We start from the raw sequence: 12,158 nt of genomic DNA, 5'->3' as shown, positions 1-12,158 counted from the left end.
GTGTTTGTTTTGCCATTGTCATGAGGACAGGGTGGGGCAGGATCTGGTCCCTTGAATGGTAGCATGGGTCTTGTGCTGAAAAGTGGGTCTGTGCTGCAGTGGTGGTGTTTGTGAAAGCACAGCAGCCAGTGCAGCTCAGGCACTCTCATCTGTGCACTGAAAATTTGATGCAAACTTCAATAAATAGGAAACAGGTGGAAAAATATGTTTTTGTTGTTTTTGCTTTAACAGCAGATTGGCAGTGATATAAAATGGGTAGACAGTGGGAAACCACTTTTCAAAGTCTCTACTTTCGTTGTATCAACAGTAAACACTCAGGTAAGCCAGCATTCCTCTGAGCTCTGTGACCTGCTTACACACAGAAAGTGTCAGGGCATGTCTGAAAGGGGTTTTAAAATCATGCATGCATTTGTTCCTATAACATTTAAAGATTATTTCAGTGCAGAAAGACAAGATGCCAGTGATGGAATACATACTTTAAGGTTCAAGGAAAAAATAATTTTTTTTTATGTTATACCAGTAGAAAAATTGTGGAATATCAGTTTAAACGGCAAGAAAATAAATTATAAGCACCAGGAAGAAAAAAGAAATCCAGCCTTTGAAATCCCATAGGTTGTGAGAAAGAAATTAATCACTCACAACAGTGAAAAAGGATTTGTCATTTAGCAAGCTGAGCTGACCAATGGGTTAGACTCAATAAATTGATTTTCTTTCTGTATAAGATGGTGGGGCTAAGTGTGTTCATGGGTGTCGTGGGTGATGGCTGTAACCAATTTCTGGCACTAAATTCTAATCATCTATAATATACATTAATGTGAATGTTTCCTATTTTAGGATCCATACCTGAATAACTTTTTCCATCAGTGCCAGGAAAGGGAAAAGGATCTGTCTCAGCCTCCTACCTCAAACTTTATCAATTCGTGTAAGGTAAAGTAACCCATATAGTACACAACCCATATACAACCTACAAATGTACTGTACAACTGTACAATGTATTTAGGGCTTTCTCTCAACTCATCCCCCACTGCAGAGTTCCAGCCATGGCACAGGTTTGCCAGGGGGCAGAGGGTCTGTGGCAGCTCCAGTCAGATGGACTGGATGTGACAGATGCTCTGCTGGTCACCAGCTGCCTGCCATCCCCTCTCACCTAGAGCAGGGCTGCATCTGCCCCAGCAGCAGCTCATCCAGCCTGTGCCAAGCTCTGATCCCATCAGGGGATCAGGGGATGTTGCTCCAGCGAGGTCTGGGGAAGGGAGCTGTAGAGCTGCAGTATTGCTGATAATCCTCTCTTGCCTTAAATAACTCCTATCCTTACCTCCTCTAAAATCCTGGATGCTATTCCAAGGGCTGCTCAGGGTGTTTGGTGTGTATAAATCAAGAGTGCTTGTTGCCTCTCAAGTTCTGAAACCAGAAAGAACATCTGCAAAGATGAAGCAAGAGCTGCATTAGATGTGCCTGTATTCAGTAGAGGTGAAAAGCTGTGAGAAGGGAGGAGTGTGACAAGCAAATTAGAAGAGCAGCAGATAAATGTAAGGTCCTCATTCTTGATCTTTTCAGGAGCGCTGAAATCCAGAGTTCTTGCTGTGCACTGTGTTTGTGGAACATTAAAGACAGATAAGCAAGAAAAGTGAAGGCAGATGGGACTCTGGTCCATCTCAGAACTGACTGGAACATCATACACATGACATTTATTGTATTTCCTTTTAGCACTCTGTAAAATCCAGCAGGTGTTTGGGGGTTTAGATGTTTGCACCATGTAGGTGCTTTCCCCCTTCCTTCACTGGTGATGTTTTCCTGTATGAGTGTTCCTTCATCAGATACCAGCTGCTTGGGGAGAGATTTTTTTTCTTTAATAAGCAAAGAATAGTTCTAATAAATCAGGGTAGTTCTCTGGACAAATCCACAAGGATGGCCACTACATTTGTTTGTAGATGCAGCTCTACCTGCAGACCTGAAAAGAGTGGCTGTGTTTTCAAACACTGTCATGATTTAAAGAAATTATTAAGTTGTATGTTCACAAAGCAAAGCATCAGTATTATTTAGAGGTTATACCTCTACATAATGAACTCATTAATTAATTTTTGGAAAGTTATTAAGCATAATGGGCAAAGTTTAGGAATACATAAAAGCTTTACAACTTGCTAGTCAGTAAGCTGGTTGTCTAAACCACCAGGATTGCATGATTCTTTATCTGCTGTTTGTAGTTTACCTTCTAAAAATATTCCAGTGAATTTATTAGAAAACAGAGACAGTGTTGTATGCAACAAGAAATTAACTATGCAATATAACCATAGCAAATAATCTTCCCTAGGGTATTTTGCTTTTATTTATAAATTACTGGTACCTTTATTACAAGTTCTGGAATTATTTGGAAATACCTGAAATAAAAACATAGGAGAAATTCAAAGGAGTTTTTTTTTTTATTAAAAGCTCAATACCTTCCTTCATTAGCTAAAATAATGAAATGTCAAGTTAGTGTGTTAATATTCCTTTTTTCCACTGTGCTTTTAACAAAAGTATTTTAGCCACAACATGTTGAGTTTAACAGATCTCTGCATTAACAAAACGAGAGTTCTCCTAAAATTATTAGAAAATGCATATTTTGAAAATAGTTGACTTCTTTTGTTGCCCTTACGTAGTATCCGTAGTGAAATATAAAAACTGGGTTTGGTTTCTCTGTTTCTCTCCTTTTTATTTTTTTTTCCCTTCAGTCAGTATAGCACAAAATACTGGAATTCTGGACAATACCTACAGTTGTGTTGATGGTCATATTTAAAACAAGCCTCATGGGGAACCAGTTCTCTGCTTGGTTTCCCTGTTTCCCTGCTGCTGGTACACCAGTGGCTGCTCTGCATTTTACCTGCAGGCACCTGCCAGCTCTCATTGCTCACTCTGAAAGCCTCTCCCTTTCCTTCTTACCTCCCTTACAGAATTTGTTGAGGATTGAGAAGATCCATGTGATTATGAATTTTCTTCCTGTAGTCCTGAACCAACTCTTCTGGGTTTTGGTGCAAAACAGTGATGATGAAGTTGCAACAGCTGTGACCAGGTACCTGGGTAACTCCTGTGGGATGTGCAGAATTCACTCAGGAGCACTGATGCAGATGTTAGTCAGTTACAGCTGCTCATTTCGACTTCAGTGGGTGAGAATGCTGCTTCCCCCCAGCACTGGGCTCATGACACCACATGGAAGTGTTGGTGTCATGTGGCTGGAAATTATTGACCATGGTGGGCATGTCTGATTGCCCTGAGGCAATCCTAGGGAAAGGTCTCATTCCTGAGCAGCCAGGAGCTTCCTGACAAAGCTGGGTTTCACCTTTGGTCTCTGTTTGGTTCTGAGGATGTGGAGTTCAGCACAGGGAGAGCTCAGCATCTTGCTGCATCCAGTGCAGAGCCAAACAACCAGGTCACAGCATTCGGGGGCATTTTTTAATTAGAATATATCAGCAATAACTGAAAAGCAATAGAAGCATTTTCCAGAGAGCAGGCAAACAACTGCAATGATTTGCTGAGTCTCTCACCCCTCACATAATGAAATTGTCTTTATTGATGCTGTTAATCAGGGCAACAGGAAAAAAATACTGGCACAATTATTATTATTGGTCTCTGCAGCAGGGCAGAAAGTTGTGTTGCATTTATTTGTGTCCATAGTGATGTTTTTGTTGTACTTACTCCAGCAGCTAAACATGGGGACTACAATACTCCTACTAGGAAAAATTTACAACTGTCCTCTGCAACCCTGTTAGACTGATCTGCTGTCAGTATTCTTTCTTTCCTTCCACAGATTGTGCTTCAGAATTTGTTCCTGAGGAATGATTATTTAGGGAAAATTAAAGGAGCAAGGAGATTGAGTTCCCCATCTTAGCCTTGGAAAGCAAGAGTTTCATTATGCTTTATCAAAGGATCCTGTTCCAGGGCAAAGTCCAGTTTTACCACAGCTATATACTAGGGTTAAAAGGTCCTTTCCTCATAAGTGTGTGGGATTTCATCAGTGCACCCTGTTTTTAATGGGGGAGAGGCCAGCAGGCCTTTGTTGGGGACACCTTTGTGGCCAGCAAATCAACTAATGTTAAGTCTAGAGAAGATGATGAATTGTGTCCCAGGGTAGAATTTCAGCATCAGTTAACTGACTGGGAAAATGCTGCAGAAGCAGCAGCTGTTTAAATACAGTTTTAATGATTAGATGGAAGAATGGAAGGATATTATTTTTTCCCATGCTTCACATTTTGACTGCACACACACCTGGCCCAAAAAAAAGGAAAATAAGAAGGACTCTCAGTGTTTTTCTTGCATGTGTGGTGTCTTGTCTCTTGTGCTGGCAGAGTTGATGCCAATGGGAATGTGCATGTCTGCTGTGTGTCATTCATTGACGTGTCCTATATATGCACGCTGTGTTTTGCTCTGAATAGCTTGAAGCAGCTTGTGTTGAACTTTCTGAAAGCAACAACAACAGAATGAGAGCATGGATTGGCTGATGTGTTGTGGAGAAAACATAATTCCTTTTATACTCATGGTTATTTACTTGTCTGGGGGCCCAGTCATGTCATCATTTCTCTGTCACATTTTTGCCAGAACTCATTTCAGTTTCAAATCATAACGAAGGGTAAAAGATCAGAATGCCCACAACTAATTGTCATAGCTTTTGTGTCTTGCTACACATTTTGTTTCTCCTATTAAAAGCAAGACATGAGATCAATTAAAACTACTTAAGGGACTTAGAAGGCTTTTGGATCCAATAATAAGAATTGCCAGAAGTCACCCAAATCACCAAGCTAGTCAAAAGGAGCACTTGTATGTGGGCCACAGTCAGGCATTTTATTAATCTATTTTAGTCATACTGTTAACTATGCCTATCCCTGAATTCTTTAACATAAAAATAAGATTATAAAATTGCAGAGTCTTTTCTATATTAAGTATCCTTAAAAAATGAGCTCCCAATAATCAAAAGGAAAAGATACGGTCAAGTTGAAGACTTGCCTAGAATTGTTTTTTTCTGGAACAGGACGATCTCAAACAAGGATGGTCCACATACAAACTGAAAAGAAAACTTTGCTGCTATTCTCACTTTCACACAGTTAAATTTTCAGTTTTCTGCTGTTTGTAGAAGCTCAGGCTTTGAGAGTGAGTGTTGGTGTGATCCAGGCAATTTTCTTCCCTGCTGGTGATCCCCAAGCTTGTGTGTGGTGTGTCCAGGTGTCCATCCTGGAGAAAGCTGCTCTTGCCTCTCTGTTTCATTTAAGTATTCTAATTTTTGTTATCCCTACACATCCAAGGCCTTCATAAAGTTCAGTTAGTTACTGTTTTCTCTTGTTGTGGTGACAGTACAGTTATTATCCTTAACACTGGGTGCAATGTTAAGCAAATGCATATATAACAGCACAATCCAAGCAAGTGGAAAGCCCAAGAAATGACTGACTTTTCCCAGTGGACAGATTTTGCACATGTTATTCATCATTTGGATCACATCCCTCATGCACTGTTTTAGATGAGCTTACAAGAGCAGTACAATGTGAGTATCCAGAGGACTTTTTCTGCCTTATGACAAAAAATAGCTCAATTTTTGTTCTTCTTTTATCTTGCAGAGTCCTTACCAACATTGTTGCCAAGTGCCATGAAGAACAGCTAGACAACTGCATCAATTCTTACGTGACGGTATGGCTGGTGTTGAAACGTTCATATTTTTGTGAAGGGATGGGTTGAGTTTGGTGGTTTTGTGGGTTTTTTTCCTGTTTACTCTTAGTTCTACTTGTTTGTAGCTTTTTCTGCATTTGCATCATAACTTTCTGCCACTGAGAGACTCTGGTTAAGAAACTTTAAAACTCTTCTGTTGAGGACAAGCAGCTGCTCAGGTCTCTGCTGCTGCAGCTTTTTTTCCCATAGAACAGCAAGCTGAGCAAGCACAGGAGGGAGCAGCTGCAGTGCATTCAGCTGATAACCAGAACTTTTATTTTAGAGCCAAAACCTGGTGCAAATGTACTAGCACTGAGCTTCTAGAAGTGTAAGGTGTCAGTCTTTGAAATGATGCTAAAGGAAGAATTTCACACTGTGCAGGGTTTGAGAGGAGGGAAGGGGCAGATAACATGAAAGATTGTGAAGCTTCAACTCTGCAGGTACCAGTGAGAGGCATTTGATGCTGCTTGCAGTCTGTGTGAATGTATGTGTTCACAGGTCATGCACCTCAGCCTCTGAGTAGCTCAACTTTAGTCTCAAGTACCCCAGTTTAAGCCCAGAAGAATTCTGCTGTGGTCCAGCAGAGCTCTTCAGGCTCCAAAATAAATAAACTATGTAACATGTAAATGTAGTTAATTAAATGGGTATTAAAACTTCTTCTACTCAATAACTTTTCAAAATTGCAGTTGATATCTACTACATGACCAGCTAATAATGTTTGAAATTACAGGTGATCATTAAGTTACACCATAAGTCCCCTTGGTCTGTTTTCTCATTTCCAGCAGCAGTCAAAACCCAATAACTGGTAATCTCTTTGTTTTCCATCTGTAAGGAAACAAATACCTACTTTACAAATGCTGTTTTGGGAATAAGGAAGTCGAGAATTGTGACTCACAATGCAGCAATAATGTGAAATTACACTGACTTAAATAACTGGACCCAGAAGTGCCAAACTGCACAGGGAGAAGCTTATGGCATCTGCTGTGGAAACAAAGCTGAATAATAATAACATGTTTTCAAGAAATATTTGTTTCTTTTGCTGACCTGGTTGTATTGAAAAGATTTTTAATCCCCACTGATTCCCTGTCAGAGCTCTTGCTTTAGGGAGGGTGCAGTGGTACCAAAGTATTAGCTTAAATTGTTGAGCAGTCATGGTAGGTTTATGAGTTCCTAGCAACTAGGAAGGTTTATGAGTTCCCCCTCCCTTGGGGGCTCAGTTTCTACAAGGGGCACAGTTCTGCCCATCAGTCAGCTGCAGTGGGTGCTCTAGACCTTTCAGGATGAGGAGCTGTTACCAGCTGTGAGTAGCTGTTGCCACTGGAAGGAAGGAGCAGGTGAGAGGTGACCTGAACTAGGTGGGTGGAAAGCCCCCCACCCTTGCTCTGCTTGCCTTTTCTTTTCTTCCCAGGTGGAATGTCTTGAAAGGCAGTTTGGAGGTGTCAGGATCCTATAATCTATTGAATAGTAAATCATAGCACTGGTTTTAAGCAGAATTTCCTCTTGATTCACATTAAGCTGAAATCAACAGGAAGCTGTGTTTAAAACTGAGGTTCTGTAGGGTTGTGCCATTACTGCCAGGGAAATTTATATGAATGGATTGTTTAGTCAAGATCTTTTGGCAGAAAAGATTGTCAGCTGTTAGTGGTACACAAACGATTTATCATCTCCTACTGAGGCTTTTTTGTATTTTTTCTAATGCACATTTGTAATTTTTCAATTTTTCTTTCTTCTTCAGTACGTGTTCAGGACCAAATCATTTGATGGAAGAACTGTCCATGAGGAGCTATCCAAGAGTGTGACTGGGCTGCTGAAGTCCAATGAACAAGTAACTGTGAAACAGGTTTTAAAGGTGAATGATAGCTTCAATTTGCATATTTGTAGTTTTACTTCTGGTTTTCTGCCTGAAACTCACTTATCTCTTTCTCCTCTTCCTTTTCCCTGTATGACCTTTGTGCAAATCACATTCTGCAGTGGTTCAACAGTCAGACTGAGCAGAGCTGCTGCAGGTTCTCAGCATAACACGTATCTCAAGATGCTGTGGTTTGCATAATAAAATTCTTCCTGTCTATTACAGCTCAGTCAGAACCTGAGACCTAATTCTTACACAGTATGATGTGGGTAATTGCTTTTAGGATAATCTGTTGTAATTTTTAACTTGGAAGATGCAAGAAAAATATTGGTCTGTATAAAATTCATTCATGTGTAAGGTCCCTCCCTGAGTCTCTGGGTTATGGACGAGAACCACCCAGTCCAGCCCAGGACTTCCCAGAGACAAAAATGTGTTCACCTGTTTAAAATGAACCAGTTCTGATTTTCTTTATTGAGCCATTAGCAAAAAATAGTCTGAAAAAAGCAGAAAAACTGCAGAAATGCTGGGCCACAAAAAAAGTGCCTGTGGTTGGGTTTATTGTGGGGAGGTTTGGGGTTTTTTCAATCTATAAGCTTTTGGAGTGTATTTGTTTCACATATATCCTGAGATATTAATCTGTATCATACTTATCACCATTTCAAGTGGTATTTGAAGAACCCCTCTGTTCAAGTGCCATTTTATTGTGTGCCAAATTACCTGTCTGGTGGAACTCACAGGGCAGGTTATTCTCTGAGGTTCTCTGCATCACAACTTTCTGCCAGTCCCTGCAAGCAAACCATGAGGACAGTGCTCAGGAGGAATGGGAAGTTTGTAGGGGGGCTGTTTGGAGGCTCCTTATTGCAAAAAGCCACAGTGACAAAATGCTGAGATGGCTTCACCTCTCTTAAGGACATGATCCAGTGTTACTCAAATACATGGCACTTAGGTTTTTGAATTTATTTGTCACACAGTGTTTAACACTGTGCATTACCAAGACATGCAGTCCATCTGTAAGGAATGGTAATGCATCATTAGGTGTTTATCAGGTAATCATTATTCATTCACTCTTTTCCTTCTTTTGAACAGCATTCCTGGTTCTTCTTTGCAGTCATCTTAAAATCAATGGCACAGCACTTGGTTGATACAAACAAAATAAAGGTAAGTTTATATACAAAATCTCTTAGGAAAAATATAAAATGCAGAATCCTGGCAAATACACTTGAATGTACTTGAACTTTACTGCTTGACTGGCCAATAAAATAAATCCAGTGATACTTGGTAAAATATTTGGTTGACCTACAAAAACACTATCTTACCTGCTAGGCTCAAACCTGTTCTTGATTGTACAAAGATAGGTTGAGAATAGGTTGAGGACATATTTTCCATTTTCCTATGGACCAGACTCTTCTGTTTGGGGTTTGTGCTCAGAATAGATCCATGGAACTCTAGGAATATTTTTCTTCTGTGTTGAATGGCCTGTGGTTTATTGTCTTTATTCTTGGCCTGAATGTTTGATGTGCACTCCTAAGTTGATGATCTATTCCCTGCTTAGGTTTCTCGGACTCAGAGGTTTCCAGAATCATTTCAAACTGAGCTAGACACACTTGTGATGGTTTTAGCAGACCATGTTGTTTGGAAGTACAAAGATGCTCTTGAGGAAACCAGAAATGCAAACTACAGCACTGCCAAATTTCTCAAGGTGAGGTGTTCTGGCAGTACAGCACATGCACTTACTTTCCCATATTTAATACAAACTCCAGACCAGTCCAGTCAAAGGGAGTAAAACCTTTTGAGTGGAGATGGCTCAATTTCCAAATTCAGTGGTGACTGTTCAGTTTTCTGTGGCCTTTGGTCTTTGAGGATGCAAAAGCTTCATGTAAATCTGCTCCAAAGCAATTTTAATTCATTTCTGTCTATGCTCTTAAGAGTCAAAGTTTTCAGGTTTTGCAGATTCTTACCTCATATTCAAATGGGTCAAACATTTGGTAAGGAATATGACTTTAGTTAGACTTGAGCTGATACTCTTTTTTTAAATGCTGTAATTCTGAATGACTGTGGGTGGATTAACTGTTCCTAATCAAGGAATCATGTTTGAATGTGTGTAGCAGAAAGCTTTGCTAGTTTTGCTGAGTTCAGGAGCTGCAAAGAAGGAGGGAATTCAGGATTGCATTCTCTACCCTGTAGGCTGACTCTGCAAGGAGAACATGTCAGTTACTGCAGAGCCAGGGCCCTCCAAACCTTTATACCTTCTGACAGGATTTAGCCCCAGCAGGCAGGAAGAGCTGTGTTCTCACCATAAAGCATTGTAGTGTCTCACTTTGTCCCAGAGACAGAGCACAGCTCAGACAATGAGCATTGTGGCTGGGTTGGTTCCTGCCCAGTCCCTGCCCTGCCACTGAGGGGATTGTCAGCCCAGCTGCCTCCTCCAGTGGTGGTTGCAGTGCTGCCATGCAGGAGTGGCTGCCACCAGAGAAGCTTTCTTGAGTGCTCTGTACATCGTGGGGGTTGCCTTAGGCTGCAGACACAGTGAAAATGAAAAATTGATTCATTGTTACTAAAAATAAATATAAAAATCACAGGAGATTCACCAGGTCCCTGATGTTCCTTGACCTGCCTAGTACTTCCTTCATCTGTGCACGTGATTCCAGTGTACAGGGAGCACAAAGAGATCAGCCAGGTAACTGTGCCCATGGATTGGGCTTTTTTCTATAAAGTAGTAATTCTTTTTTTTTTTGTCCCCCATTTCTTAGCGCTGTTTTACATTTATGGATCGTGGATTTGTGTTCAGGATGGTCAACAACTATATAAGTATGTTTGGAGCTGGAGATAGCAAGGTATGGCTCTGCTTTTTTTGTGTCTGTTTTTCTACAGTATATTCTGACCAGCAGAATATTTTTTAAACTATTGAAAATACTGAAAATATTTATGATTCCATGCTCACCATGCTCAGAACTCAGGTCAGTGAAAACATTTAGAGTAAATATGAATTAAAACCTCCTGGGTTTAGTAATCCTTGTGCCCCCTTCTCTGGGAGTAAATAGCCATGTTCAAACAACTGCTCAGTCTGCATGAGCAGACTCTGTACAGACTGCTCAGACCAAAGAATCCAAAAGACTGAATTTAAGCTTTAATTTTTTGGAAGTACATTTGTCTATAAATATCATCAGCAATTGGCAGCAATTTTCTTTGAGGAGAATAGAGTAAGAGCATATTAAAAAGTTATCGCTGTGTAAGCTCAAGTGAGACTGGAACATCTTTACTTTGTGTCAGTGCCATGCTCTTACCTCATTGATGATGCAAGAAGGTAAATCTGCTCCAAATTAGTTTGTGCTGGCTATGAGGAAAATTCCTTTCAGCCTGAATTTCTTATATAAAACTGCACTAGTCACTGATACAGTTTGAACAATGAATTTCAAACAGCAAGAGGTCCCTGAATTATTCAGCGAGGCTCCTTTGCTCTTCATCCATCAGGATGAGTCACAGGCTTTTTCTCTTCCATGCCAGAGTTTGTGAGCATATATTTAGTAACACAGTGTATCAAGATATACACTTTGAATGATTCATCTTTCCCCAGAAAGCTCACAAAACTTTTGTCCATTAGCTTTTTATAATTCTTCACTGGTAATATGTGCATTTGTAGCTAAAGAATGAGATTACTCCAGGTCTCCTTTGCTTTTTACCAAAACCAGCTTCATTCTGAACTCAGATCTTTCCCTTACTCTCTGGAACAGCTGTAGAATGGAGTCTCTCAGTTATTAATGTCATAGCCTGAAGTCTGTAATTCTGTAAATAATATTATGCAATCTGAAAACTGTTTCCACATTTCAAACTTCCCTAAATACATTCAGCCACAGAAACAGATGTTTAATTGAAAAAGCCCATTAATGGGCAGTGGAAAAGCCTAAGATTAATCAGTGTGCAGAGCAGTACTTTGCACCTCCTTGGCAGGAAGTGTGTGAACATTGCCAGCATCCCTCCAGACCCATCTGCCAGCAGATTCACTGTGGAGTTGTGGCAGATGTGCAGCTGGAGCAGCTTTGTGGCACTTGGAAACAATAGTCACAACATAAAATCAGAGATTTCTGACCTCAAGGAGAGAGAGGCCCTGCATCATTTTCATTTCAGTCCAATGCCTAAGCAGGAGTCAGTCTTCTAAATGTGCTGAAAGATTTCTTTTTGTGTGTTTTTTGCCTCCTTAACTTGATTATTTGTGTATCAAAAAAGATACTGCAATCTGACCTGTCTTTTCAGAAAATTTAACAGTGTATATTGTTTCCTGAATATTCTGTGGGTGTATCAATCTGTAGTTGTGCAGCTTCAATATATTGTAATTCTGGAAGAAGCAACATAATTTCTGCTCCACAGAAATATCCCTTATGTTGTACCAGATTTTGACATTTAAATATTGTTTTGAGAAACACATATTCAAAAGTTGAAATACCTCATTAGAAATCAGTTCATTGCTGTGTCTCAAAATGTCACAGTTCCTCTTGAGGAACACATTTCAGATGCTTCACTTCTTTATTTGCCATTAGCATGTCCAGCTAACATGCTGTATTCCTCAAGAGGTACTACAGTGCAATAAAATATTTTAGGAGAAAAATCTCTTCCATCCCCTACTTGGGAGACCCAGGAAAGT

The 12,158-nt window shown here is 40.2% G+C and overlaps 1 protein-coding gene across 11 annotated transcripts in view; it reads left to right on the top strand.

Annotated features, from left to right (window-relative positions):
• The window catches only part of DOCK10 (dedicator of cytokinesis 10), a gene marked incomplete at its 5' end in the record, with an annotated part of 140,721 nt that overhangs the window by 97,798 nt on the left and 30,765 nt on the right, over positions 1-12,158 (top strand). For 10 of the 11 annotated variants that reach the window (XM_084212507.1, XM_084212502.1, XM_084212506.1 and 7 more), the window contains 8 exons: positions 232-318; positions 835-927; positions 2,931-3,049; positions 5,583-5,652; positions 7,406-7,519; positions 8,606-8,677; positions 9,072-9,218; positions 10,270-10,353. In XM_084212507.1, coding sequence (XP_084068633.1) covers positions 232-318; positions 835-927; positions 2,931-3,049; positions 5,583-5,652; positions 7,406-7,519; positions 8,606-8,677; positions 9,072-9,218; positions 10,270-10,353 — 786 coding nt within the window. The remainder of the gene's footprint in view (positions 1-231; positions 319-834; positions 928-2,930; positions 3,050-5,582; positions 5,653-7,405; positions 7,520-8,605; positions 8,678-9,071; positions 9,219-10,269; positions 10,354-12,158) is intronic. The other variant, XM_084212503.1, reaches the window with a different exon arrangement.

This window comes from Fringilla coelebs, assembly GCF_963513975.1.
Source record: "Fringilla coelebs genome assembly, chromosome: 10".
Lineage (NCBI taxonomy): Eukaryota > Metazoa > Chordata > Aves > Passeriformes > Fringillidae > Fringilla > Fringilla coelebs.
The sequence above is the reverse complement of the archived record's forward strand: the minus strand, read 5'-3'. Positions and strand labels throughout refer to the sequence as shown.